General features: G+C 51.9%; 8 protein-coding genes across 8 annotated transcripts; 4 read left to right on the top strand and 4 right to left on the bottom strand.

The window, feature by feature from the left end:
• Window positions 1-1,859: 1,859 nt before the first annotated feature.
• A1O5_07780 (uncharacterized protein) lies at window positions 1,860-11,443 on the top strand (the record flags this gene model as incomplete). The annotated part of the gene is made up of 3 exons (XM_007748368.1): window positions 1,860-2,166; window positions 2,218-10,044; window positions 10,092-11,443. The coding sequence occupies 3 exons, from the start codon at window positions 1,860-1,862 to the stop codon at window positions 11,441-11,443; spliced, it is 9,486 nt and encodes a 3,161-aa protein (XP_007746558.1).
• A 331-nt stretch (window positions 11,444-11,774) lies between these two features.
• Window positions 11,775-13,418, top strand: A1O5_07781 (glutamyl-tRNA synthetase; the record flags this gene model as incomplete). Its single annotated transcript, XM_007748369.1, has 1 exon — window positions 11,775-13,418. The coding sequence occupies one exon, from the start codon at window positions 11,775-11,777 to the stop codon at window positions 13,416-13,418; it is 1,644 nt and encodes a 547-aa protein (XP_007746559.1).
• An 842-nt stretch (window positions 13,419-14,260) lies between these two features.
• On the bottom strand, window positions 14,261-16,150 carry A1O5_07782 (uncharacterized protein; the record flags this gene model as incomplete). Its single annotated transcript, XM_007748370.1, has 4 exons — window positions 14,261-15,359; window positions 15,442-15,605; window positions 15,654-16,040; window positions 16,115-16,150. 4 exons carry the CDS (start codon window positions 16,148-16,150, stop codon window positions 14,261-14,263), a joined length of 1,686 nt encoding a protein of 561 aa, XP_007746560.1.
• An 896-nt stretch (window positions 16,151-17,046) lies between these two features.
• Window positions 17,047-18,251, top strand: A1O5_07783 (cysteine synthase; the record flags this gene model as incomplete). Its single annotated transcript, XM_007748371.1, has 2 exons — window positions 17,047-17,179; window positions 17,236-18,251. 2 exons carry the CDS (start codon window positions 17,047-17,049, stop codon window positions 18,249-18,251), a joined length of 1,149 nt encoding a protein of 382 aa, XP_007746561.1.
• A 357-nt stretch (window positions 18,252-18,608) lies between these two features.
• A1O5_07784 (uncharacterized protein) lies at window positions 18,609-19,246 on the bottom strand (the record flags this gene model as incomplete). Its single annotated transcript, XM_007748372.1, has 2 exons — window positions 18,609-18,933; window positions 19,044-19,246. 2 exons carry the CDS (start codon window positions 19,244-19,246, stop codon window positions 18,609-18,611), a joined length of 528 nt encoding a protein of 175 aa, XP_007746562.1.
• Window positions 19,247-20,386: 1,140 nt separating this feature from the next.
• Window positions 20,387-21,459, bottom strand: A1O5_07785 (mitochondrial DNA replication protein YHM2; the record flags this gene model as incomplete). Its single annotated transcript, XM_007748373.1, has 3 exons — window positions 20,387-20,441; window positions 20,497-21,169; window positions 21,237-21,459. 3 exons carry the CDS (start codon window positions 21,457-21,459, stop codon window positions 20,387-20,389), a joined length of 951 nt encoding a protein of 316 aa, XP_007746563.1.
• Window positions 21,460-22,408: 949 nt separating this feature from the next.
• A1O5_07786 (citrate synthase, mitochondrial) lies at window positions 22,409-23,926 on the bottom strand (the record flags this gene model as incomplete). Its single annotated transcript, XM_007748374.1, has 3 exons — window positions 22,409-22,597; window positions 22,649-23,764; window positions 23,825-23,926. 3 exons carry the CDS (start codon window positions 23,924-23,926, stop codon window positions 22,409-22,411), a joined length of 1,407 nt encoding a protein of 468 aa, XP_007746564.1.
• Window positions 23,927-24,883: 957 nt separating this feature from the next.
• On the top strand, window positions 24,884-27,324 carry A1O5_07787 (uncharacterized protein; the record flags this gene model as incomplete). The annotated part of the gene is made up of 6 exons (XM_007748375.1): window positions 24,884-25,003; window positions 25,061-25,306; window positions 25,456-25,567; window positions 25,611-26,737; window positions 26,801-27,005; window positions 27,056-27,324. The coding sequence occupies 6 exons, from the start codon at window positions 24,884-24,886 to the stop codon at window positions 27,322-27,324; spliced, it is 2,079 nt and encodes a 692-aa protein (XP_007746565.1).
• Window positions 27,325-27,738: the final 414 nt, after the last annotated feature.

The following is a 27,738-nucleotide window of genomic DNA, read 5'->3' on the forward strand; positions in this document are numbered from 1 at the left end:
CACGCACGATGGGCCATCAGTCTCAACAGTGTAGATACAGATATCGGGATTGAGAAGACGCCTGAGTAGGGCAGGATAGCGTCTTTGTGATATTTCCAAGGAAAATGGAATGCTCGTTACCAACAAAGGACACCTCCATGCTAATAGCGAAGGGCTTCAACTTGAATATGCTACTTATTTCTCAATTCGGCTTGCTAGGTATATCCGAGGAAAGATCGACAAACCGACACCTATGGCGCCCACAAGGGAGCTAATATCAGCGGCATATTTTTCATTTCCTCTTTTACGCCTTTTCGACTTTGGACCACTTTCCGATCTCCTTCGTTCGACCGACTGTTGACTTCCGCCCCCCCCTCCCCCAAGCAGAGACCGAGCCCACGTGATACCTCTAGAGCCGCCCCAATTCCACTGTTAACAACCGTGCCAAAGAGTCACTTTTCAATTGTAGAGGCACTTCATACTGATCGTCATAGCCAGGCTCTAGCCAGTGCCGTGGGATGTCGTAACTTTCATGGATCTGGATGTAGCATCCGCTCTTCCACATTTGTACAGGCCAAAATCCGTCTTGTGTCCTTCCAACCGAACGGAGATACATCTGAGCCCGCGATGTACCCTTCGGAGTTGGTGCTATAGGCAAGGCCCATGAGCAATCAATGGGACTAGATGTGATCTGAATGGGATGGTCAACTCTACGATCAGCTAGCTTTATGCGGGACGAACATACCGTCATACACCTGTAAGTGCCTATTTGCCCTCGTCCGACAACGACAACAGGGTGATATGTGACAGCCTTCGGAACGCCATATTCTGCGACGCAGCGCTCTTTGTAATCGCTTCGCAGCGTGCATACTCGTCCCCACATGTCCTTGTCACTATAGCGTCTTGTCGTTTGATATGGGTCATCCATGATCCTTTCTGGCTTTTCGCCGTGAGCGAGCAGCGTGAAAATTCGCCTTTGACGGCCGACTCTGGTTGAGTAGTTGACGTTTTGCAACTTGAGCTCTTCGGGGTTGATTTTGTCGGTTCCCAACACTGTTAAATACTGCACATGGCACGGCCATGGCGATAAGTTTCGCGGGGCAAGTCACGACTCGCTGCACTGGCCAAAAATCTAGGCGGCAAGGGCCTGCACAGGCCTGCACGGGCCCGTTTATGGATTAGCCTGAGCAAGGTCCAGGGTAACCCTCCAGCTCGGCAATGGTGGCAGTCCATCAGTCCGCTGTGTATATTGGCCTGGCCCCATGCGATGTCCGACGTGGTGGGCCACAGCCGCTCGTCCCAATCAAAGGTTGGCACGCTAACGGTAAGGCAACCTTACTACTCCATAGCTAAGTTTTCCAGAATCCAAGCTCTATCTGAACTTCACCTGTCATTTGATCTACCATCATGCAGATAACCATGGTCGCTGACGACACCAGGAATCTCATGGCATGCGGCCAACGGTGGGTGAACCCACCATCCTCGGGAATGCCAGGCCTGGTGCAGTGGTTGTTTCGCAAGTCATCCAGCCCCGACTTTGCTGGCTGGCTGGATACGAGGATTGCCTACAAGGCTGCGAGGCAGTCCGTGGAGGCGCTCGCGGGACCCGGTGGCGGCCATGCACTCGCCAATCAGCACATTACCGCGGAGGCAGCAAGGCACCCACGTCTGCACATGGCCTGATTGATTGATGGAGAAAAGCGAAGACGCTTCTCCTACAGGTCTGAGTCTTTGGAGACGACCTACATGTAGCGCCCAGGCGCCTCGTCCTGGTAGTCAACCTGGATTTGGAGATCCCCAGGAGACTTTGTCCTTCCAACAAGCCATCTTCACTTCGTCTCTACTTCTACTTGAAATTGCTGTTTGGCATGGCTTTTGCAATGGACCGAGCATTGGCTAATCGGTTCTCACCTGGTGCACTTACATATTTGATTCATCACATCTTTCTCCCACCCAAACTCCCGCAGGAAGACGACCATGATCCAGAGTACGAATCAGTGTTGCTGAACGTCGTACTCGACGCCCTTGGTAGATTCCGAAACTGCGTCATTGGTGACCAGAATGAGACTATTGGTTCTGTCATTGCTATGATCAGCGGCATGATATCGCTACGCGACTCCTCTGCTTCTGCAGATGCTGTTAGCGAAAGAAAGCTGGAAAGTGCTCTAAGAGCCTTGTGCAAGAAAGGTAAACACACGCAACACTATTCTTCCTGCTCGTCTTGCTGAGTTGACCTAGTCGGGAGCGGAACAATTCTACTTCACATACGAGCCCAGAATACCGGTGTCATGGTTAGCAGGGTTGACCAGTCAATTCACGTTGAGGTGTTTGAGCTCTCCCCCCTCAATGAGCCAGTAGTTACCACCAAGGGAAGACTCCGACGCTCCTTTCCAGGACTAGCTCTCTCTCTGAGCATCGATAACTTCGAACAACCTGGCTTCCAATCGACGATCGCACGCACGCTTGCCAAAATGAGTCACCAGCTTGCCGCTGGAACAAAACCAAAAGCAAGAAAAGCAGGCCGTCTGCACGATGAGGACCGGGATACAATACACCCACAGGTAGTCACTGAGCTCTTTATGGGGTTCTTAGCTCCTGCTGCCGAGCCAGTTGATGTGTCATGTCTCTGGAAAAATACTCGAGAAGAAGTAATGTGGCTTGACAGCCTACTACCGTGGCGAAGATCCCCTACGTGGCTACTCGTCCGCGTTGCCATGCAGCTCGTCATTTCAAGGTCGTGCAGTTCATCTGCGTCTCGAGGGTACCTCTACAAGAGGTTTATGGTGTTTCTCATGAGCCATATTCTAGAGCTTTCACACCGCCATTCTCTTCCCAGCGATCTGTTGTACACGGTGAATGCCAAACTTACTCGACGCCTACTCAAACTCGATCCACATGTCGGCACACCTGTCCTCAGCTTCGCTCAAAATGTCATGCAGAACACTTACGATCAAATTTCTACGAGGTGGTCACACATTCTGAAACAAGCCAGCCCTTGCCGCCATCTATCATGTCTTGAACACCTAAGCTTTGACCGGGATATCTTCCACACTCTTGTCGGCCTAGATGAATATGTTAAGTCGTTGGCTAAACGTGGGCACCACAAAGTGCCTCTTTCCTTTCAGCCGGCTTCCCAGGTTACCAAATTTCAAATCCAAGAACTTCCGACACACCTGGATTCCTCGATACCGGAGCATACGGTCTACAATCTAAGGGCTTTCGAAGACTGGGTCACCTCTAACCTCCCCCAGTGGCTGGAACACCAAAAGGGGAGCGCCGGCACCTGCGGCAAAATAGGCGAGTCGATTCGGAATTACTATAGAGCTGCATCTCCATTTTATGCAGGAAATCCAGAGGCCAATTCCATCATGCTGCTGACCATCCTTGAACTCTGGATTGCCTGCGACAAATCTGCGATCAGCGCTTGCGAATTTCTTAGGGATTATGACCCGGGCATCCCCCTAGGGCTTCTCCAATCCCTACTGCTCCCTTTGGCGTGCCAGATGGAACGTGTGCTTCATGTGGAGCGTTATCTCGAGCAACGTCAAGTGCACGCCGTACATCCATCCCCGAGTATCTTTCGAGACTATGGACTTCAAAATTGCTTCTCGGTTAGATACTTCAGCCAGTCTCCAGAGCACCGGACCTTACTTCGTGATATTGAATGCGAAGCAACTCAGGCCAAACAGGAGAAACTCAGGGAATTCTCCCAGAAGAAGGAGGAGTATAGGTCCCTCATGCGGCGCGTCGATCAGAGCGAATGCGAATATGAAGTAAGGGCCGACTATTACAATGGCATCTACGAACGACGCTACCACAGTGACGGTTGCCAAAAGTGTAAGTATAGGTCCCAAGCTGATTCACTTACTATTCGGATTCATGAATGGCCGCTACCCGACGACGCGCTAGAAGCCAAGTCAGTGGTATTTGAACTCAAAGTCCCTCCTTTTTTTGGTCACTGGCGGGATACAACGCTATTTCTCCTTCTCACCGTTCTGAATGCTCGCTTGTCGGCAGACGGGCCCCGAGCACATTACCATCTGAGGGGCTATCAGGGTCTTTCGTCCTTCTTTGCATCATTCAGCACAACACAGCGGCTCGGTCTCCTGTCGGAAAACAAACCTCATGAAGTTACACACCGCTGGCCAAAGAATATCGCCACCACCACCCCAGACGATGTCTGCCTCAACAGTGGGCTCTGGTACAAATATCATGATGAAGCAACGGGCACTTTTGTCGGCGACTTCTGTTTCGATGATGACCTCCTGAAGCCTTTTATCTATACATTGCCAACGCCATCAGCATCCATTCAACGATTCCTCTTTCGTCCAGCAACAGCGCCCAATGGGCCGTCGCCAAATACTGTCATAGCCAGCCAATCCGACTGTCCCGATTGCATGTCGTTGGACGAGTACAAGGCGCTGTGTACCATTCCCCTTGGTACCCGAATTCAATGGCAGAATATATTACTACAACTCTGCGCGCCATCGGTTGATTTCAAGAAGGTCGAAACCACTTTTGTGGTTCTCCAGTCAATCTATCAAGCCGGACCTCCGAGTGGGAGTGCAGGCCTACGAGAAAGCCACAATATTGTGGGCGATGCGGACTTCTGCCACGCTCTTTTAGAGAGCCTCCATGAGGCTTTGCAGAGAATTAAGGAGAACTGGGAGTCTTCCCAGGCACTCAGTATCTTCACTTCCTTAGCTGCGCGGTTGCTGTCGCTGTCAACCGCCGATCAGGTCAAGACCCGGTGCCTGATTTATCTGGCTAATGTTCGAGATGTTGCTTTTGCTTGGGTCAATCTTCTCAAGGATAGGGTGCACAAGACAACCGTGGATTGCCACAGAACAGACTTAATTTCCAAGGCTGTCGAGATTGCTTTGATTTGCATCGATTCGTTCAATGTTGACGACATGCATCTAGTCCACGCACTGTCCTCCTCCAAAGATGCATCAGTCTTCATCCAATGTTCCATTATCATCCATGAAGGCATCAATACCATTTTGAAAACCTCTGACCCTATGATTCCCATACTTCACCGGCGTTGGAGATGGCTTTCATATCGCGCTTATCCCATCCTTATGAAAGAAATATCCAATGCTCGAAGTCAGTCCTTGGACGACGCCATAAGGAAGTCTTGGTCTGCCTACCAGGTAGGAGGCTGCTGGCAAGTGGTTTCAGAGCAAGCAAATTATTGGGTTGTCAGCCAAACACCACCTCGAAACAACTGTGAACAACTCTGGGTCCATTTCAATATCTTAACCGGCGAATTGCTCGTGAATGGCCTTCCCTTGAACCGTCTACCTTCTGAGTTCGAACGTCACGCGACCTATCGAACGTTATTTGGCCATTCGACACTGGAAGTTATGCCTTCCGCAGCCCATGGCATGCAGTTCTCTGGGAAAAAGGAGTATGCTGGGTACACCCTTCATTTCGGCATTAGCCCCGTTCCTGGAACCTCCAAGCTGCTTGAACACGATCTTTTGGTTCAAGCCGAAAAGAATAATTGCAAATACGAACTCATCCCTTGCAGGGTCCTTCGTGGGGAGTTCCCCGACGCTTTCGTCGAGGAGTTTGTTCATTGGTACGACGTAAATGATGGCTCCTTGGAATTTCGTCCTGTTGGGGATCCTTGGCTTTCGTCTCCAAATAACTGGAGATTGACCCGAGCTAGAGGCGTCACTCACTGGCTTATGAGGAAGGGTGCGATGTCATCGGTCAGCGTGAAGAGTGAGACCGCCGTAAGGCTCTCGGACATCCTTTCTCCGTTAGAGGATCCGCTCAAGATACACATCGCCTTGCACCACTCTTCATCATCGTTAGAGATTGAGCTTCCCAGACTACAGCTAGGATTCGATCTCAGATCAGGGGAATCCTCAATCCAATCAAAGCAGTTTCGGGGAATGCCAGTTGATCCCTATCAGTCACTCGGTACCCTGGTGGGCCTTCGCAACAAGCTCTTGCTAAAACACAAGACAAACGACGGTCGTCTCGTTATCTTGCCAGAGGGAGGCGTATCGTGGGAAAAGGATGGTGACCATGTTTGTGTCATCATCGACAAAAACTCTGCTGCCAAAGCTCACGCATACTACGTGGACACCCAGATTGGCAGATTGGTCGACAATGGAAGTTTACAGAGCAAGTTGTTCCTATGTTACCTCCACGCGCTCACGTCTTTTTGCCTGCCTGATCCCCATATACAGAGAACTGGTACCGAGGAGGCTCTTTCGATCCTAAACTCTGCTGCTGTGAGATCATTCGATCGATTGACACAGGAGAACATTGACATCCTCCGTCGGATAGCTTATCTAACCCCAGGAAGAGGTTACTATCCGGCTAATGAACGCGTCATGCAGACTGTGGAGTGGGTACAGGAACTCAGTTTTCTAGCTCAGCACGGCGGATTTTACGAGAATGTCACATCCATATTCAATCAAGCTGACAAGGCGAAGATGTTCTACCCAGAATCATATGTCCCGTCACCAGATCTTGATCACGTTGACCCGTTCTTATCGAAGCGCGACTCTATTCGGTCATCGACCTTTCGCGTCTCGGGCTTCGGTGCTGAGGATCACACCAGCGAGCACGATGCCACTTATTCGGCAAGGGATCGGGATAACCGCTCAGCGCGGAGGCTCAAAGCTCTTGCCATGTCGGATATAGTGTACCATGGACGCACGAAACTCCATTATAATGTTCCATCCGATTTGGCATTCCATCTCTGGAATTTCCTCTCGCGATCAGACTCCCCAATATTAGGTGCAAGCCATCCAATACCATCCGAGCTGGACTATGACGGCGAGTTGCTCCAAGATTCGCCAGAGATTGTCTCCAAATATTGGTGCACTCTTCACCAAACAATCAGTCGTGACCATCCACGTTGGAACAAGTTCCGTCTGATGATCTGGCTTTCAACATTAGCTTTTGCTGAAAAGAGCGATATGCAGATTGTCCAGACACTGGCCTCGTTCTTCGTGGTGCCAGAGATGGTTCAGATCTCCGCCCCGCCCATCACTTCCTTTCGCCTATCTTATGGTGCGGCGGTGAACACGCGGGAACTACATACCAGCTTCCGGTCGGCTCTTCTCCCTTTCCATCGCTGTCCGGAGGGACAACTCTCCCGCGGGGCCAGAGAATCTAGTTCTAATTTCAACAGACGCCAACAACGCCAGTTTCAGAGCAACCAAGACCGTACCGTGAACAAACTTGTCAATGCAATGCAGGCCCAGTGGCCTTGTGAGACTCCGACTCCCCCAAACGATGCCGAGTTCTCATTGTACATGGACATGGATAAAGTCATAGAAGCTGCAATGCCAAAGTTCAAGGTTTGGTTCGACAATTATCGATTCTACGATTATCTCTGTCAAATTAGAGATACACTGTCACTCCAACTGGTTAATCCAGTAGAGGTGCCCTCATCTTCACTGACCACCCCAACATGGAACCTCCAGAGGACAAAAGGCTTCATTGGCATCGATGATGTTTTCTCTTGCTCGCCTCCATCCGAATTGACCTGTGGATCCAGAGACTTGAATGATCTTCTGCTGCCTTCGAATGTGGAGAAATCGACACCTCGTCTGGCATCCCTTCTAGACCGACTTGAAACGCAACTGAACTCCAATTATGAAAGGAAGTATGTCGAGGACCTGCGAGTGAGCCTGTGCTCTTTGCGTGGCTGGAGGGCTGAATATCACTTATGGTCGCAGGGAAATGGCGTTGAAGGAATTCTCCGCGACCACTTAAACCGTTGCAGTGAACGGGTTCGCAAGATCTATTCTGCCATCATGTCTGCTGTGACTGAAATTCATGCATTCGAAGGGTCATCGACTACGCAACGAAATAACCCGCTCTCAGTTGCTGTTGCCATCAGGCAAATTCCGCGGCTGTGCCCGGTCCTCTTCCTCCAACAGCTCGCTCGCAGTCGATGGCAGATAATCACGACCGAATGGAAGCGTTGCATTGTTCAATATGCGCTGGCTCTCACCGAACTCCAAAGAGCGGAGCGACTCGTAAACCTCTCTGACTGTCATGCTGACCTTATCAAAGAAATCCGCAATTCCGGCCATAGAAACTGGGATCCCATCGATTATCCCGAGTCTTTACTGCTGGAAGCTGAGACCGGAATCATAATTCGAGATGTCCAGGAAGAGATTGCCAGAGAGATGAGAGGTCCCCAACACGGTAACAATGCGGTTATGCAATTGAATATGGGCGAGGGCAAGTCATCTGTAATTGTGCCTATCGTAGCAGTTGCTCTCGCGGATACTTCTCGGTTAGTTCGCGTCATCGTGGCTAAGCCCCAATCCAAGCAGATGTTTCAAATGCTGGTCTCCAAGCTGGGAGGCTTGCTAAATCGGCGGGTCTATCACATGCCATTCTCTCGTTCATTGAAACTCGGAATAGCGGAGGCAAATACAATCGCCAGCATCTGCCTTGAATGCATGACCAATGGAGGCATCCTCCTCGTTCAGCCCGAACATATTCTATCCTTCAAGCTGATGGGCCTCGAGTGCCTCCTTACAGGCAAGGACGCAATTGGCCGCTCGCTGCTGGACACGCAGAAATACTTCGACACATCGACCCGCGATATTGTGGATGAGAGCGACGAAAACTTCAGCGTCAAGTTCGAGCTGATCTACACCATGGGCATGCAGCAACCAGTTGAATTAAGTCCAGAGCGGTGGATATGCGTCCAACAAATGTTGGAGCTTGTTAAAATGTTTGCTCCGGAGGTGCTCAAGGAGCATCCGCTTTCCATGGAAGTCCACGAGCGTTGCCCAGGAAGTTTCCCCAGGACTCGGATTCTTGGGTACGAGGCACAGGAACGGATTTTAGGTAACATCGCTGAACGCCTCTGTGAGACCGGACTCAACGGTTTTCCAATTGCCCGGCAACCCGAAGCTGTTCGGAAAGCTGTGTACAAATACATCACCAAGACCAATCTCACTGCAAACGAAGTAGATCAAGTGGAAAGCCAGTATCCAGGAGGCTTCTGGACCGAGTCGACAAGCAAGACACTACTTCTCTTCCGAGGTCTCATAGGGGGAGGAGTTTTAGCTTTCGCATTCGGGCAGAAACGTTGGCGAGTCAATTATGGGCTTGACGCGACCAGGAATCCCCGGACGAGGCTCGCAGTACCGTACCGGGCCAAAGACAGTCCTACCCCTCGATCTGAATTCAGCCACCCCGACGTCGTCATTATCCTAACGTTACTTAGCCACTACTATAGTGGGCTAGGTGACGATGACCTATTCCTGGCATTTGGCCATCTTCTAAAATCGGATCAAGCCGACATCGAATACCAAGTATGGGTCAAAGATGCCCCCAGTCTACCCCCAGCTTTCCGCCAGTTAGCTGGTGTCAATCTCAAGGACCGTTTCCAGTGCGTGGAACAAGTGTTCCCTCCCCTGCGCTATGCTAAGAGCGTCGTTGACTACTTTTTGGCGCACATCGTCTTTCCGAAAGAGATGAAGGAGTTCCCGCACAAACTGTCCGCGTCCGGTTGGGACATTGGCCAGATTAAGACTCATCCAACGACTGGCTTCATTGGGACAAACGATTCACGGATGACGCTCCCTCTCCCTGTAAAGCATCTCGATCTTCAGGAACAAAAACACACCAATGCTCTGGTCTTGGAGCACCTCCTTCAACCTGAAAATTCCGTCGTACTTATGCCACAACGGGGAAAGCCCCACAGTTCGGACGCAGAAATCCTCCTAACTATGGTGACGAAGATGGACCCAGCACCCCAAGTGATTCTTGACGTCGGGGCCCAGATTCTCGAATTGAAAAACTTGGAACTTGCGAGACAGTGGTTGGAGATGACGCCGGACCTGCGAGGAGTGCAAGCTGTTGTCTTCTTTGACGACAGTGATGAGCTCTCCGATCTCGACCGCAAAGGGAAGATCGAGGCATTACAAACATCAACTTTTGCAAAACAGCTTGATGTATGTCTCATATTCCTGGATGAGGCCCACACGAGAGGAACCGATTTGAGATTGCCAGAATACTACAAGGCGGCCGTAACCCTAGGAGCAAATTTGACCAAGGATCGATTAGTGCAAGGTGAATCTACACAATCGCTAGAGTGATCGAAACTGACGCCTCCGTAGCATGCATGAGAATGAGAAAGCTCGGTGAAGGCCAGTCAGTCGTCTTCTGCGTTCCAGAAGAGATCGAAATAAAGATTCAGAAACACGCCGCCAACCCTGAGAACGCGGTCATTGACGTTTCAGACGTTCTTTGTTGGGCCATGTCGGAAACATGGACCGATATGCGTCGGAGCATGCCTCTATGGGCGGCGCAAGGCAAGCGGTTTGAACACCAGAACGCGCTTTGGGCTGAGGCCCGCTGTGACGGCGAGGTGCGAATGTCCCAAACTCACGCGGAACGATTCCTTGAGAAGGAGTCTCGCTCTCTAGATGACATGTACCGACCTTGCACCCACACTGACATGACCTCGGCCTTGCAAGTCGGCGGAAAAGCGAATCTTGGACTTATCTGGGAGCGTTGCCGTGAATTCGACGCCCTTGAATTCAACCTCGCTGAACTCCAGGAGGAGCAGGAGCGTGAATTGTCGCCGGAGATCGAGGAAGAACGACAGATCCAGAAGCCGCAACCTGCTGATCCCGCCGATCATCATCTCCATCCCGACTTGATTACATTTACGACTACGGGCACGCTCATCAGTGGTTCCAAAGCCTACATGCCCGCATTCGAAGCATTACGCGACACGAGTGCCGCCGCACATCTCGACGTCTCACAATTCCCCGACGATCTCTTCGTAACCGCTGATTTTTCCAGAACGGTCCAGATACGTGGCAACTCCTATATCTCGGATGTTTACCAGAGGCCGGTGCAGTGGATTCTGACCAGCACAGGGAGCGACTGCCCAGGAGACAATGCTGTCAAATACATGGTCATCATCAGCCCATATGAGGCCCAGGAGCTACAGTCAACAGTCGGACAATCTAAGACCGTGGTACTCCATCTCTACGCACCGCGGCTGAACTTGGGATTCCGTGCACTGGATGGGCTGGACTTATTCACAGTACCCAAGGCACGGGGTCGAGTTCTACCACGTCGCTTGGTCATGCTGTTAAATATATTCGCTGGACAACTGCACCTCTCCTCATTCAAGGAGTACGTCGAGATATGTGCCTTACTGGAACTCGCATCAGAGAAGACTAAAGTGGGTTGCGTCGTTGCTGCCGACGGTTTCATCATCCGAGATTGCATTGGAACAGGGGAGCCGGAGTCCGGGTCGGCTTTCAGGCGTAGCCCTGTCCCTTTCCTGAAGGTTCTCATGTCGAAAATACGGAGAAATTGTCAGAGCATTGACAAGACACATATGGGGACGATATTGGATGGCCGGTTGCTTCGTCCATCAGACTTTGGCGTACTAGAAGCCGGACAGGATGTGGCCAAGGAGGGCGACCACGGACGCAGTATCATTCTGAGCTAGCTTTTGAATGTTCGAAATGACCAACTGTCAGCGATATTGTATGGAAAGTAGTGACTTATTGCTGAACTTGTTTGAATTCTGTTACCCAGTACATACTCCAACGAGAAAAATATGTGGGTCCGTTCAACATTCGCGCCAAGCGCGCTGGTGAGTCTTGGCATATTTGCCGAGTTTGTCGCAAGGCTGTGGCGGTCCCCCCGCTGAAGGCTTCTTAAGAAATATTCAAATGCCGCAGGTGAAATGACTCAATATTTGCCATAAGACAGTCACTCTTGTCCCTTCCACCTCTTCTACTAGGCTTCCTCCCCTTCAACCAAAGAAGCTCGTCACTATGGCGACAAAGAATGCACCCAAGGCCAAAAAGGCCCCAAAAGTCAAGCAGATGGAACTGCCCAATGCCGCCGCAGGCGTGGTTACACGTTTTCCTCCAGAGCCCTCTGGATACCTTCACATAGGGCACTCGAAAGCTGCTCTCCTTAACGACTACTTTGCACACACTCAATACCCCGGTGGCAAGATGATTTTGCGGTTCGATGACACAAACATTGAGAAAGAGAATACCGAGTACCAAGACGCAATCCGCGAGGACGTCGCCCTCTTGGGGATTCAACCGGACATGATCTCTTACACGAGCGACTACTTTGACCAGATCGATGAATATTGTGTCAAGATTATAAAAGCCGGAAAGGCCTACGCAGACGACACCCCTGCCGACGTAATGAGCGCGCAGAGACTGGCACGTGAGCCTAGCGTTCACAGAGACGACAGCGTTGAGGATAACCTGGCAAGATACGAGGAGATGAAGAAAGGCACTGAAGAGGGAAAACGATGGTGTATCCGAGCAAAGATCTCCTATGCCAACGACAATGCCGCACTGAGAGATCCGGTGATCTTTCGATGTCCCAAAAACCACACCCATCACCATCGGACAGGTGACAAATACAACGCTTACCCTACCTATCAATTTGCTTGTCCGATCGTGGATTCTATCGAGGGTGTCACTCATGCTCTGAGAACTACCGAGTACAATGATCAAGATGCGCAATACAAGTGGATTCTCAAGGCCATCGATTTGCGATGCCCTTATATCTGGACTTTCTCCAAGATTCAGTTCGTGCGCACGCTGATGTCGAAGCGGAAACTGACAAAGCTGGTCAATGCCGGTGTTGTGTCGGGTTGGGATGATCCCCGTTTCCCCACCGTGAGAGGTATCCGACGGCGGGGCATGACAGTGGAAGGTTTGAGGGATTTCATGGTCAGCCAGGGACCAAGCAAGAATGTGGTCAATATGGACTGGCACACCATCTGGACCATGAACAAGAAAGTCATTGATCTGAAAAGTGCGCGGTACACGGCAATTGACGACAGCCACGTCGTATGCAAAATCAAAGGCCTCCCCCAGGAAGAACCCTACTCGGAGATGAAACCCAAACACGCCAAATACGATCTTGGAGAGAAGAAGGTTTGGTACAGCTCTAACATCATCATCGAGCAAGAGGACGCGCGGACATTCGCCAAAGACGAAGAAATTACACTTATGAACTGGGGAAACGTCTACGTCCGTGACGTCCAGTATGAGAAAACTGCCGATAAACCAGACATCACCGACGGGGTCAATGCACTAGGCAACGTTGCTTCCCTCGAACTCGAACTCCACCTCGACGGCGACTTCAAAGCCACCAAAAAGAAGATCACGTGGCTCTCCAAGGACCAGGACCTGTGCCCCGTCCAGCTGGAAGATTTCGACCACTTGCTCTCCAAGGACAAACTCAACGAGGAGGAAGAATCTCACTGGGAAGATTTCCTGACCACCAAGTCCGAGTTCAGCTCTACAGCATTGGCCGATTGCAACGTGTGGGACGTCAAAGAGGATGATATCATTCAGTTTGACCGCAAGGGCTACTTTAGATGTGACAAGGCTCCCACCAAAGAGTCGCGGGGCGTCTTTTTCAAGATACCGACGGGGAAAGAATAGAATAAACAGGGGGGGGGGAGCAGGGCAAAAAGCTACACCGGAAAAATTCGTCATGAGTCATGAGTGATGGATGGCTTTGAGGCTGGGAACGGCCCGACCACGATACGCAAAGACACCCTGAGCCATAGGGCCATAGAACCATAGAGCCGACGAAGCTTTGCTGTGACCCCTACGGGACATGCTATGGCATCTTCTCGAGCTTGATCATACAAGATAGACAGACATTGTGCTTGCTGTCAAACCCTCTATGCGCGTTCATGAGAGACTTCATGCTATGATGAGAAGAGAGGACGACACACATCCACAAAGATGGCGAAGAAAATAAACAAGAACCTATTACGATGTGTTTCCGACTGGCGCTGTTTCCCGCGCCCTAGCAGCCTCCCTGTGTTCCCCCGTATACATAGTGAAGCATCGGGAACAGAGAGTCATGGATTCGCAGGCAGCTTGCTAATAGCCATCTGGTATCTGATATCTGTCTTTATACCCCGTATCTCGCCCAACACGAGCACGAATAGCCTGATTTCTCGACGTGTTAACTTTTTTTGGGCTTCGCCTTCTGAAGGTGTGAGCCCTCTCCCCTCTCTTGGACACGGCTTCGTATCTGCTTACTTACCTGGTTTATACGGAGCGACCCTGCTCGATGATATGTTTTGACGGCAAAAGAAACAAACCCACCTTCCACCCCGGTCTGTAATGACACCAACTTCGCCCAGACCTCCGTGGTCGCGTCTTTTCTCTCTGACCAAAGCTGCTTACAAAGGAGTGGATGTAGGTATCTCCATAGCAATGCATCTCTCCTCTGGCTGGGCTTCTCTATCTAAAAAAAATTGGCAATAAATTTACATCCAAGCGCTCCTCTCCCCATCCCTCATGCCCGCGGGCTCTCTCCCCATCCCGCTCCGGCCAACGAGTACCTCGCCTTTGCCTCTCCTCAAGAACTTCCCATCGCCAGGTTTTCCCAGGATTCCTGCACCGGGTCCCTGGCGCACTTCGATATCGCGGTTCCACTTGAGCTCGCCCCGCAATAGGACGTATCTGGGCCAGTTGCACACTTGGAAGCCTTCAAAGGGGGTGTAGTCGATACTGTGGTGCAGCATGTCGTTTGCGATTTTGATTTTGATTTTGTCGTCTGACAACGAGGCGGCGGCGGCGGCGGGGTCATGTGGAGGGGAGGGATACCAGATGACTAGGTCTGCGTCGTAGCCTGGGGCGATGCTCCCCTTTTTGCCCGAGAGACCGTACATTTTGGCCGGGTTCGTCGAGGTCAGTTCCACGAACTTCGGCAGCGTCAGTCGCCTTGCGGGCGAGATTGATGGGTCAGGGTCCGTGGCAGCGGAGAACAGGATTGGCAGACGGGTCTCGATGCCGGGGAGGCCGTTGGGGATTTGGGCGAACGTTGGCGTTGAATTATTCTTTTGTGCCTCCACGAGGGGCTTTCGTTTCCCTTGGGGATTGTTGTATTGTGTGGGGGCATGGTCAGAGGAAATCACCGTGATAGTCCCGTTGTTCACGCTGTCCCAGACACTCTGCAGGTCGGCTTCGGCGTGGCGGAGAGGAGGGGCGCAGACGTGTCGTGCGCCTGCCCATTCATCTTCTGCACCATCACCACCCTCCTCGCCGTGAACTCCATGCTCGTGACTATGGCCACGATTGGCATCATCAACGACGGGAAATCTGGTCACAGCCAGCCTCTCCGATAGCAAATACATATAATGCGGACATGTCTCCGCATGGATCGGCAGCATTGACTTTGATTGTGCTTTCCTTGCATGGGAAAGGGCGATGGGACTGGACATGTGTACAATCAGGATTGGCGTGGATGTGAGGGTGGACAGCGAGATGGCGCGATGGGTGGCTTCCGACTCGGCGATCTGAGGGCGCGCGAGGGCGTGGAATTTCGGAAGTGTATGAGAGTTTTGCAGGAGACGAGTCGTTATCCTGATACTGTAGTCAGTGTGGTCCACGCTCAACATTTACTACCAGTCTTTGACCGGAACCAATCCAGAAACATGGAACGTACATATCAATCATATCCGCATTCTCGGCATGCACCATGACCGTCATGCCTACTTCTCTGCACCTCATCAACACCTCCAGCATCTCTTTATCCCCCAATCTGAAGGCCGGGTAGGTCATGTACAACTTGACGCTCGTGACGCCTTCCTCCTCAACCATTCTTTTCAACTCTCCTTCATTCTCAGGGTCGAGCTCACCATCGGCCTTTACCTTGACTGCTCGACCCAAGATTTCAGGACTTGGTCTGGTGAGGATCAAATGGAATCCGTAGTCCACAAAACTCCGACCGCTTGCGCGAGAATGATAGTCCTCTAGCACAGGAAATAGACTCTCATCTGTTCGCTTTTGAGTCGCAAATGCAAGAATCGTGGTATTTCCGCCACAGAGCGCCGAGCGGGATCCAGAGAGCCATTTGTCGCCTGTAGGAGCATTGTCTTGGTGTAAATGCACATGAGAGTCGACGCCGCCAGGAGTCACGTATGCGCCCTCAGCGTCGATGATTTGGGTATCTGCGTCCACTGGAAGAGAAAAGGCAATGGCGACGATCTGGCCTGATTTTATTCCGATGCTGAGACCTGGTTGAAGGATCTCGGTGGCTGTGACCTTTCAATCCAGGGGTCTCAGCCTTGTACAGAAGTTGGATGGGGTTAGCTCTTGGTCATGAGGGCGGGACTTACGATGGTGGCGTTTTTGATGATGAGGTCAAGATCCATGATCTGTAAGCCCACCAAGCTAGGATATACCGAGTATATGGAAGCCGGTTTTGCTTTGCTTTGGATCAGGACTAAGCTACTTGTAACCCGGGCCCGGTTGTTCTCGTGAATACGCTCCGGAGTGCTAGACAAGCACGCAAATGGGCTCGCAGTAACAGCCAAGCAGCCAAGGCTGAGGGTACCTTGACAGGACGATAGCCAGAGGTGTAGGACTCACCAATTCATACAAATACAAGACAACATTGTGGGTTGAGCTTTGGACCATCTGCAGAGTCATGGATCGCAGTTTGAAGACGGACATCGAGCGGATAAGTCCGAGATGCAGTGGTGTTTTCCGGTCGAACAAGGTTGCCGACGGAGGCTGCTGGTTTCTTCATAACACCGCACACGGTAGAGAAACTTTGCTTAGATGGATGGAGGGAGGCCCATTGCATGGTTGAGTGCGTATCCCTCTGAGCTCTTTGTGTCGGGCATTGCTTGAAGGACTCGAAGGCGTAGACATCCCATTCATCAATCCGAGGGCGTTCAGATCCACGAGCTCGAGGCAGACAATCTGCTATTCTTCAGAGTATTGTAGAGTGGAGCATGTGGCCCTGTGCTACAGTATTCAATGCTTGAGAGAAGGAGTTCAAGGTGTTGAAAAAAGGAGTTGCACGTGTCCCGAGCATTATGTCAGCAGCCTCGGACAATTTGGGTGACTCGGTGGGATGATCAGAATGATGCAATTGGAGATTTTTTTCCCTCTTCGCAACTGCTCGTCTTTCTGATCTTCCCTCTTCTTTTCAGTTTTGGGGGGCATGCAGCATCTAGACACACGTGCCCCTTGGAAGACTCGTGCTGACCCGTGTTAATCGCCTGCATTCTGATCCCTTTTTGCCGGCGCCCTTCTCTCAGTCATGGCCAACGCTTTGAAGACGTCAATACGACGCTTTGCCACTACAGCTGTCCGTGCAGCAACTGCCGAGTCGCCCAATCCTTACCATATCCGCGTCTCCAAAGCTCAAGGAGTGGTTGACACGTTAACAGGAGGTTTGTCCCAATACATATCTTTCAAGACACCAATGTCAATTCTGACTGGACTCCAGCCATTGGCAATACTCCTCTCATAAGACTGCATAAGCTCTCCGCCGAAACGGGTTGCAACATCCTGGGTAAGGCCGAGTTCCAAAACCCGGGCGGTAGCGTGAAGGACCGCGCAGCTCTATATGTTGTGAAAGATGCAGAAGAGCGAGGTCTGCTGAAACCTGGAGGCACTGTCGTCGAAGGAACTGCCGGCAATACCGGCATTGGGTTGGCACATGTCTGCCGAGCGAGAGGATACAAACTGGTCATTTATATGCCAAACACCCAGTCTCAAGGCAAGATCGACCTCCTGAGGTTGCTGGGCGCAGAAGTATACCCTGTTCCAGCTGTTGCATGGGAAAACCCGGAGAACTATAACTGGCAGGCAAAAAGACATGCCGAGAGGCTGCGGAAGGAAGATCCCGAGCACGGTGCTGTGTGGACGAATCAGTTCGATAATGTCGCCAATCGACGAGCGCATATTGTAACCACAGGTCCAGAGATCTGGGCCCAGACCGACGGCAAAATTGACGCTTTCACCTGTTCTACTGGAACTGGTGGGACCCTTGCCGGCGTTACTCGGTACCTTAAGGACGTTAGCAACCATTCCGTCAAGTGCTTCCTGGCAGATCCCCCTGGCTCGGTTCTCTTTTCCTACATCAGTTCCGGCGGCAAGCTCAAAGACAGAACGGGGAGCAGCATCACAGAAGGCATTGGTCAAGGTCGCGTGACGGACAACCTAAAGCAAGAGGTCAACGAGCTTGACGGTGCAGTGTATATCTCTGATGAGAAATCTATTGCTATGGTATACCGCTGCCTGGACGAAGAGGGACTTTACCTGGGAGCCAGCAGTGCATTGAATGTGGTCGCCGCGAAAGAGGTTGCCGAGAAGCTGGGGCCTAATCATACCGTTGTCACCGTCTTATGCGACGGAGCCTACAGATATGCGGAACGGCTGTTCAGCGACAAGTGGCTAAAGAGTAAGAATCTGAGAGAAGCTATACCGCAACATTTACAGAAATACATTGTGTTGCCATAGAAGAATCGGATACAGTGCCAAGCAAGCCCAAAGACATTCGGCGATCAGCATTCCTTCAACATCCGGTCCTCGAAATAAGGCATCGCGGATTCGAGTTCTAATGAGTTTTCCATGGAGAGCGGCCATGATCGCCAAGTCCCTAAGAGACGAGCTCTGGCCTCTAACTATCTTGGTCACCCTCACGGCCCCAAGTATTAGGGGAGAGAAGCTTGCTTCAAGAACTCACCAGTTCAATTCCTGCGAACTTGGAGAGACGATTCGATGGTTTCAACTCGGAGACACGGCATCGGCTGCCACCTCTGGTCGTGATGACTTTCTCGTTCATGACCACGACCCACGCACCACGCTGCATGCGCCCTATCTGTTCAACCCCCTCGCCCTCGCGATAGCCAACTGCTTCTGCTCGTCACTTTCATAGCACTGAATTGCCCCGATCCAATACTGCGTATGATGGCAGACATCCTTGGTGTTGTCGATGCTCCAGCTATCTTCACCGGTACAGTCGTGATTCTTCCAGAGCATGCACTCAACAAATGAGCCAGTGCACTCGGTGATCCAGACGTTGTTCATGTCGATCAAGAGAGAGTGGCAGTTGTAATCGTTGAGGACGTACTCTTCGACGGAATGTTGACCGCAGCCGGCGTCGTTGAACTCGAAGATGCAGCACTCGGCGCAAGTGGAGCTGTTTCCAAGTCAGATTCACATTCGCCAAAACAAGATCATCCTTTGAGTGAGGGGAAGACGGAGTTTTTGTGCGAGAGACAGGGCCAGAAAAGCGAAGTTGCGACTGACCAGCCAGCTTGGTTTGGGGGTTGTCCTGGTGGGCAACCAGCCTGTTGGGTGATGTTGCGCGGAGCCAGACGAAGTCGAGCAGGGCTCGCGACAGAGAGGTCTGTTGACAGCATGGCCGCGGCGAGGTTCACATTCACCAGCATCGCGACAGCTAGCACGGCGAGGAAGACGGCGAAGTTCTTGATAGCGAAAGCGAAAGCCATGATGAGAACGTTTGCGTCTGTTGTTGATGACGGTGGTTTGTTTGGTTCAGAGCACGACCGCGATTGTGTGATGAGGACAAGGTCAAAGTGAGAGAGAGAGAGAGAGAGAGAGAGAGAGAGAGAGAGAGAGAGAGAGAGAAAGACTCAAAGAGACGTGATCACAGTGACAGGAATCCAACGAGCCTCTCTTCCACGTGCCTGAGCAGCACTTCACGCAGTGAAATCCACGCATCTGGTCGTTGTCAATCTCATCACCACCCCTCGTCGTCACTGCCCAATCCTCCCTGTCACGGGACAGGCGTCCTAACAAGACATAGAAAGCGTGAGGCGTGAAGACTGAAGCTCAGAGTCAACAGACACGCTGCGTACTCACCTGACCGCTCCCTACCTTACTTACCACAATCTCCCTACATAGATATCGACTGTATGAGGCAGTAGTGAATGCTGAACTACAACGGCATGCAGGTAGGGCATGCAGGTAGTCAGGAGACAGTTTGTAGCACTGGGATCCCAGGACCTCTTCCACCTCCCTCTTTTCTGAGGTTCGCCTCAAAAGAGGAGAAACCAAAGAATTTTTCAAAGAAACCGATAAAATAAAAAGGGTTGTGGGCAAGAGTCCCCAGCAAAAGCTCATTTTTGTTGCAGTACTTTGTATGCACTCGGTATAGAACAAGCCCTGGTGCCCCTGGACCCCAAAGGAGTGAGTGCCCGATCTCAGCTGCCCAAGACCCTCATGATGAACCAACCACCTTCTATACCCCGTTCCCGTTGCATAACATCTCACAGTGGCTGGTGCTGTGCGTGTCCAGACGATCAATAACATAACAAACAATAAGAAGAAGAAGAAGAAGAAGAAAAAACCCCCAAAAAACCGGCAAAAGATTTTATGTCGTTCAGGGCAGAAGAGCAACGCCAGTACACGCCATAACCGAAACTTCTATCAGTCATCTTCCACGTGCAAAGCGCAAACACATCCACGCGAAATGCCCCAAGAGAAGGATGAATCATGGTGCTTGAGACAGGGGTCCCAGTCTGTCATCAAAGACAATATCAGCCCAAGCTCATCCCCGTCCGACTCGATTGGATCCACCCGAGCGATTATGGATGGATCCGTCCAATCCAGAACGCTAGATATGTCACCTAGTGCTTTGCGGTGACTGTTTCGCCAGTGAGTTTCTCGACGGCCTCCTTAGCACTGTTCAAATGTTAGTACATGCTCGTAGAAAAAAGAGACAAGGGAAAGAGCATACATATCACCCAAGGCAACCATGCAAATTGTCTGCCAGATGCCCAAGCCGATGCGGGGAGTGACACCACGGTAGAGACCCTTGAGGCCGTTGGTGCTGTAGATGTAGTTCAGAGTCTTCCCGACTGTCAGGTTCTTTGGTCGGTTGGGGTCATTGGACTTGCTTTGCATCTCGACTCGGATGACTTCAATCGGCTGGTTCCACGCAGACAGACCACCGCCGAGACCGCTGGCAAGAATCTTCTCTCCTGCGTTCAACTTCTCGCCATTCTCCTTGCCGGTGACCCTTCGAATACCAGTCTCTGCCAGTCTGGAAAGACCAAAGCGTGAGCCCCAATTGGTGACTTGACGGATCGCGACAGCATTGACTCCTTTGTTGATGCCCCTGATACCCTCTTTCCGGTAGATGTTCGCGAAAGTCGTGAATGTGGAGGGGGGTTTCACACCCTGCGCGGCGAGTTTGTGCTGGGTGATTTCCACGGTTTTCATGCACGTGCAGAAACCCATGGTGGCATAGGCTTGGGCCATGCCGCCGACCATGCCGCCTGTGATGCCTGCCACGAAGGTATTGGCACCAAAGGTCTTTGCGTAGTACTCGGCCTCGGAGGCGACGAAGAGCAAGACGGCGCCCTTGGTGGAGGCTTCGATCCAGGCCCATGGAATGAGACCTTGATAGACTGTGCATTGTGAGGAATCAATCAGCCGAGGTCTTCTCACGAGGAAACTGTGTGCGCTTTGTCTTACATCCAAAAACACCACCGCGCCCCCATATCCTTGACATTGCCCCAGCGAACGTGTCAGTTCGGTGGGCGGCCATGGTGGTCTTGACAACTTCCAGCGGTTGTCCCAGGGTGGTGACCTCGAACATGTTGAGACCTGCGCCGAGCAGCAGGTTGCTGAACTTCACGGGTTTCTTCTCTATCTTCGGCGCCGGGGGAGCAGGTGCCAGGACTGCTTCAGCGGACATCGTTGGCAGATCTGCGAGGTTGTCTGCCCTGACCAAGGGAGGAGGTCGGCTTCGTCGCCTTGAGGATCAGAGAATAGCAGAGAGGACAGAGGAATTACTCTTGGGCGACAGGGGTTTCGTAGGTCTGAATGCTGCAAAAGATACAGGCACGAAATGGCTACCGTGGTATGGTCTGGTATAGGAGACAAAAAGCAGGAGCGGAGATTAAGAATACGGAGTACAGAGAGTAGCGATCAAGCTGACAGTGATGGCAGTCAAAAAGTCCGAATTCGTTTGTTCAGCTCCCTCGGCGAAGAAGGACGAGATGGCCTTCGTAGAATATCGGCGCAGGCGCCTCGACAAAACCCCCATTGGGGCCAGAAGCAGATTAGTGGCTGTGGCCTCGGCGTGTTGAGCGGACTTTGTTGTTGTAGCTGAAGTGGCCGGAGCCCTAGGATGTCCCCCGTCACCACCCTTTCTCCCCCAAGCTTCGTCACGACCCATGCAGCTCCTTTGGACTTCGCACGCCGCCTCCCCTAACTGTGGGTCGGTTGGCCTAGTGAGCCTCTTTTTAGCTTGCCTAGGGCCACCCAACGCCGCCAACGTTCTCCTCAACATCCGAAAATAAAAAAATTCAAGAAATTTACGTCGCACGGCCCATGCAACCATGTCTCGCAGAGCCACCGCGGCCCCCATGCCTCCTGAATCTTGGGTTTCTACGGTGCGTACTCCGGCTCGGTGTACAGCATTCAAGCATGGTGAATGTGGTCATGGGTAGAGCAGGCAATGGGAACAGAGTAAAATATGGCATTCGCATCCAACAACGCTCGTCAATTAAATAATGGCGTAATTGAACCACGAAACAGATCCTCCCCCAACCAGAACCGACCTCGTATTGCCCACGACCTTCTCCCTTTTTAGACACACAAGTATGATTTGCATTGTACAGCTCCTGCTCTTCTCATCCCAATCACAACGTAGCACCAACAAGTTTGGCATATGCTTCGGTGCTGAAGGACTTCGGTCGCTCAATGGGGGCACCAAGTGCACGGTCGATGATGAGTTGGGGCAGGACACCGAGGGCACGCGAGACACCAAAGAGGACAGTGTAGTAGTTTGCTTCGGTCAGTCCGTAGTATTGCAGGAGGACACCGGAGTGCTAGATGTTCGGTCAGCGCAGCCATGATACTTTTCAAATCGAGAAACTTACAGCATCTACGTTGGGGTATGGGTTCTTGGTCTTGCCGTGCTTGGTCAAGACACCAGGGGCGATCTTGTAAACCTGGCTGACCAGCTTGAACATAGGGTCTTCCGGGAGCTTGCGGAGAGCGAACTCGCGCTGAGACACGTAGCGAGGATCGGTCTTGCGGAGAACAGCATGGCCATAGCCAGGAACGACACGGCCAGCATTGAGGGTCTCCCAGAGATAGTCAGTGATTTTCTGGTCGCTGAGATCATCACCGATGCTCTCCTTCATCTTGGTGAGCCAATTCAAGACTTCTTGGTTGGCCAAACCGTGGAGAGGTCCGGCTAGACCGTTCAAACCGGCAGCAAGGGACAGCATGGGAGAGCTCAAGGCGCTTCCGACCAGATGAGTGGTGTGAGCACTGACATTTCCACCCTCATGGTCAGAGTGGATGGTGAGGTACAGACGCATGAGCTCAACAAAATCAGGCTTATCACCATAGCCGAGCTGGTTGGCCAAGTTGAAGCCGTAGTCCTTGTCTTTCTGGATAGCAGCAACCTTGCCGTCTTTGTATGCGTTGCGGTAGATCTTCGCCGCAATCGTGGGCAGCTTAGCAATGAGGTTCATCGAGTCCTCAAAAGTGTATGTCCAATAGTCCTTCTTGTTGATGCCCTTGGCGTACGCTTTGGCAAATTCGGAGGTGTGCTCGAGCGCGACGACGGCGATGGAGAACTGGGCCATAGGGTGCATGTCACTAGGGCAGCGGTCGATGAGCTCTTCGACGAACTTGGGAAGATCGGATCGAGCAGCCCAGTCGGCAGACAGGTCTCGGACCTGCTGCTCGCTGGGAACCTCGCCAGTGAGTAGAAGCCAGAACAGGCCCTCGGGCAGAGGCTCCTCGCCGCCAGGAGCCTTGGGGAGGACTTCCTGGCATTCCGGAATAGTCCTTCCACGGAATCTGATTCCCTCTTCCGCATCAAGTACGGAGCCTTCCCAGACTAGCGATTTGATACCTCGAGCACCACCGTAGACTTGGTCCAGGGTGACCTCACCAATGACTTTAGAGCCATAGTCCTTTCTCAGCTTCTTAACTTTCTCGACCTCTCCAGGGAGCTTGGCTGCGAAGACCTCTTTCAAAGACTAAAGAAGTAGACATCCGTTAGCAGAGCAGCTACCAACACACCAGCTCGGAAAGCTCACTTGGGTGCTTGCGCAGCGGACACCGTTGTAGGCAGCTTTTTGAACCAGAGGCCTGGTAGAGGAACGGAGCAGGGAGCTCCCCAAGCGAAGAGAAGAGGCCATGATAGTAACGACACGAGGAAGTCGAAGCAAAGAAAGCAAAGAAGAAAGTTACGGCAAGGGAGGATTTGGAAGGAGTGCGGGAAAGAAAAAAAAAAGGTGCAGATAGGAAAGTTAGGGAGGAGGAAGCTGTCCCTGCTCGATGATGAAAAAGGTTCAATGTCCAATTGGGGCTGCCCGGCGAGGCTTCGGCTTCGCGGACGACCTTTCCCTTCAAAGAAGTCAAGTGTGCCGATTGGGAATCAACAACCCGCCAACAGCGGCACAGGCGGGCCTCTGACAAGCCACAGGAGGCCCAGTTCGCAGTCCGAAGAAAATTAGATGGCACCTAACAGGGCTCCCAGCCCCCCCCAGGCGGCCAAAGGCGAACCCCCAAGGTTAAATCAGGTACCTCCGGCAGTAATGTTCTTCCGGCCGGCTGCTGTGGCTGACATATTTTGTCTAACCTCCGCTTTTCCTGGCTGCAACATCTTCGACTCTTGATTAAATCTTCTCTTCACTCCACCATTATTTCATCACTCATCCATCACCCATCACCCATCACCCATCGACGCACAATCCATCGCGTTCGATTCCCCTTTCTTCGTCCTTGTCACGCACATAGTGTCATCAACTTGTAAAGCACGTCTACCAGTATTCTCTCTGCACACGGCCGCTAGTTCCTCAGTACTGCCGCTGCCAGGCCGCAGTTGCCACGTCGCTGTAGAAAGTCTTGTGGGCGCAATCTACACTTAGCAGGAAAGGAAAGAATCGGGAGAAAGACTACACTCTTGCACAGCGCGTCATCCTTCACTTCACCTGTACCTCGAGTCTGTAAGACGTCTTTCTCGTTCGAAGACTTCGTATGCGTTGAACGGCTCATCTCATCTCCATCCTTGTCGCCATCGTCCAGCTAGCTAGGACCAGTTCCTCCAACACCCTGTTATCAACGACAGTTGTAGGAAAGTTCGCCGGGCTATCATGTCTTCTGCAGTAGCGGAGCTGGACTCCATCCTGCAGTCCATGCTCAACCTCAAACCGCCAGGAGTTTCAGGCTCAAAGATCACTGCCATCACCTCCCTTTGCACAGCAAACATTCAAGTATGTCAATCTCTCATGGCAGCTGATCGCGTCTCCAGTAACTGACGTGGCCTTTAGTCCGAATCAGTCCTCATCCAGAAGATCTATACCCATTTCAAGAAGACGCCAGGAACACACAAATTGGGAGTACTCTACGTTATAGATTCTGTGACGAGACAATGGGTAGATCAAGCCAGAAAATCAGGTCAACAGTTGGGTAGCGGAGCTCCTGATGGAACCTTTGCCGCTGGTGTGACTCGAGTGACTGAACTGCTTCCCGTACTCATGAACGACATTATTGCTACCGCCCCAGAAGACCAGAAGGTATGCCATTCTATGCCCGTCGTATTCTCCTAAACATTTGGAGTGCAACATTCTACTCCACGCGACCAGACCACTTGTACACGCCAACCTAAGTCATATTATTACCAGTCTGCTTTGATTGAGACTCACGTGTATCCGCTTTTGTTTAGGTCAAAATCAGAAAACTCCTGGAAATCTGGGAACGATCAAACACGTTTCCAGCCCCCCTGCTTGCTTCACTCAAAGAAAAACTTGATGCGCCAAAAGGTACATTGAATATCTGTCTTTTCTTCCGCGCAATTGGAAAATTCTGACTGTTGTGTAGTCTCAACCACACCGGAAGGATCTCCCTCACCCGGTTTTGTGCCATTGGGTAAAGCGGCGCCCACTGACAATATGACAGCAAAACCTCCACAGCAGCAAGACACCTCAGCCATCCTGGAAGCCCTCAAGAATATGGCAAAGCAGAATACTACAGCGGCACCCGCCATTCCAGCACCCGCTCAAACTAGTTTGAATAATCTATTAGGCGCGCAGAATGGGATCCCTCTGACGAGCAGTACCGTAAACCCCAGCCCTGCTGCCGCTGCCGCCAGTGGGCAGGCTGTAAATCAGCTTGGAGCGCTGTTCGCTGGACTGAGTAATGGTGCGCAAAGCCAGAGTCCTGCAAATGTACCTGCAAATCCACTTGCTGCTTTTCTTCCGCAACAGGCTCCGGCTCCAGCGGTGCCTCAAAACCCTCCTCTAAGTCAAGATGCTCAGGCTCAAGCTCAAGTCCAATTGCAACTCTTGCAACTCTTGGCTAGTCAAGGCGTTCCCCCAGACCAGTGGGCCACTGCTCTACAATTGTTGAACATGCAAGGTGCAGCAGGTGGTGGTGGTGGCGGTGCGAGTGCCAGTGGCCTTCCTTTTCCGCCTCCTGTACCAACAAGCAATTGGGCTGGCCAGGTTCAAGTGCCCGGGGCGTCACGTGATGCCCAAACCCGTTCTCCTCCGGGCCAATTTCGACGCCGCTCACGCTCTCCTGGCTATGATAGACGTCGAGACCTGTCTCCAAGACGCCGACGAGATAGTCCAGGGGCTGATGGATATCGTAATGATCGCGATGGCAGGCGAGGCGAATACCGTCAACGCAGCCCGATGGGTAGGAAACGACGAAGCCCAACACCGCCCGGTGACTACAAGCTCCCACCACCGGGCCCGAAGAACGTGCAATGGGATCCAACCCTTCCGAAAGGTCACATCAAGGTGTTCAGCCGGACCCTTTTCGTGGGAGGCGTCACCTCATCCGAAGCACATTTGAGAAGCTTATTCGGTAAATTCGGTGTGGTTCAGACCTGCATTGTCAACATTGACAAACGACACGCTTTCATCAAAATGATTAATCGCCAAGATGCAGAAAGCGCGCGTGAAGGCATGGAAGAGTACAAGGTGGGCGATATGCAACTCCGCGTAAGTGAATTGCACGGCAGCAAATTGGACAAGGACATGCAACTGACAGGCATTTTCTGGCAGACCAAATGGGGTGTGGGTTTTGGACCACGTGACTGCAGCGACTATCAAACGGGAATTAGCGTCATCCCCATCGAACGCCTCACGGATGCCGACCGCAAGTGGCTACTCACCGCCGAATACGGGGGTACTGGTGGTGCGCCGATCCAAGAAGGGATGGTTGTGGAAGAGCCTGACATCGAGATTGGTGCTGGGGTTTCCTCGAAAGGTACGAGCGGTTTCTTCTGACATGGCAAATATCTTCTAACTCGTATGCAGCCATGAGTCGACGTATTGCGACTGATCAGGGTGGACGACGGGGGCCGCAATCGTCTCGCCAGCATGTGGGACGTGACGACACCAGATACAGAGACAGTGATCGCCGAATGGATCGAGACGACCGGCAAGCCTCGGGCAACCCGAACGACATTGGTGTCATGCCGTCAATGGCTTTCCCCATGAACTTCGGCAACATGCCAAACGCAATGCCCGGCTTCCCACCTGGATTCCAAATGCCTGCCTTCCAGCCGCAAAGCAAGCAGGACTAGAGGCATGTGTTCAGGTTGACGAGCAAAATCGAAAAGGCGTTATGTTGTTACTGGTCTAAAGAGTTCATGGCCCCGGGATGATACCCAATTTACATGTTCGATACAAGCATATTGAGGAGTTGGTCACCAGGACGGAACGGCCTTAATTGGAGGGGGTTGCGATTGAATCAAGTCAATTTTCGTTGGTCAGTCTTTCTCCTGCATTGGGAATGCGGGAGCTCGTGGAGCTTTGATGCCTGGACAGCATGACCGAGAGGCAGGAAAAGATTCACATAGGGCAGAGTCAACGACAGGGTGCACGTAAGCTTTTACAAGGACATCGGCTTGTGTTGCTCACCGCCTGCTATTGATCCTGATGAGTTTCCCAACATGTTTTTTTTTTTTTTTTCCCACGTGCTGCGACACGTGGATCAG

Source organism: Cladophialophora psammophila (assembly GCF_000585535.1).
Source record: "Cladophialophora psammophila CBS 110553 chromosome Unknown aczJe-supercont1.12, whole genome shotgun sequence".
Taxonomy (NCBI): Eukaryota; Fungi; Ascomycota; class Eurotiomycetes; order Chaetothyriales; family Herpotrichiellaceae; genus Cladophialophora; species Cladophialophora psammophila.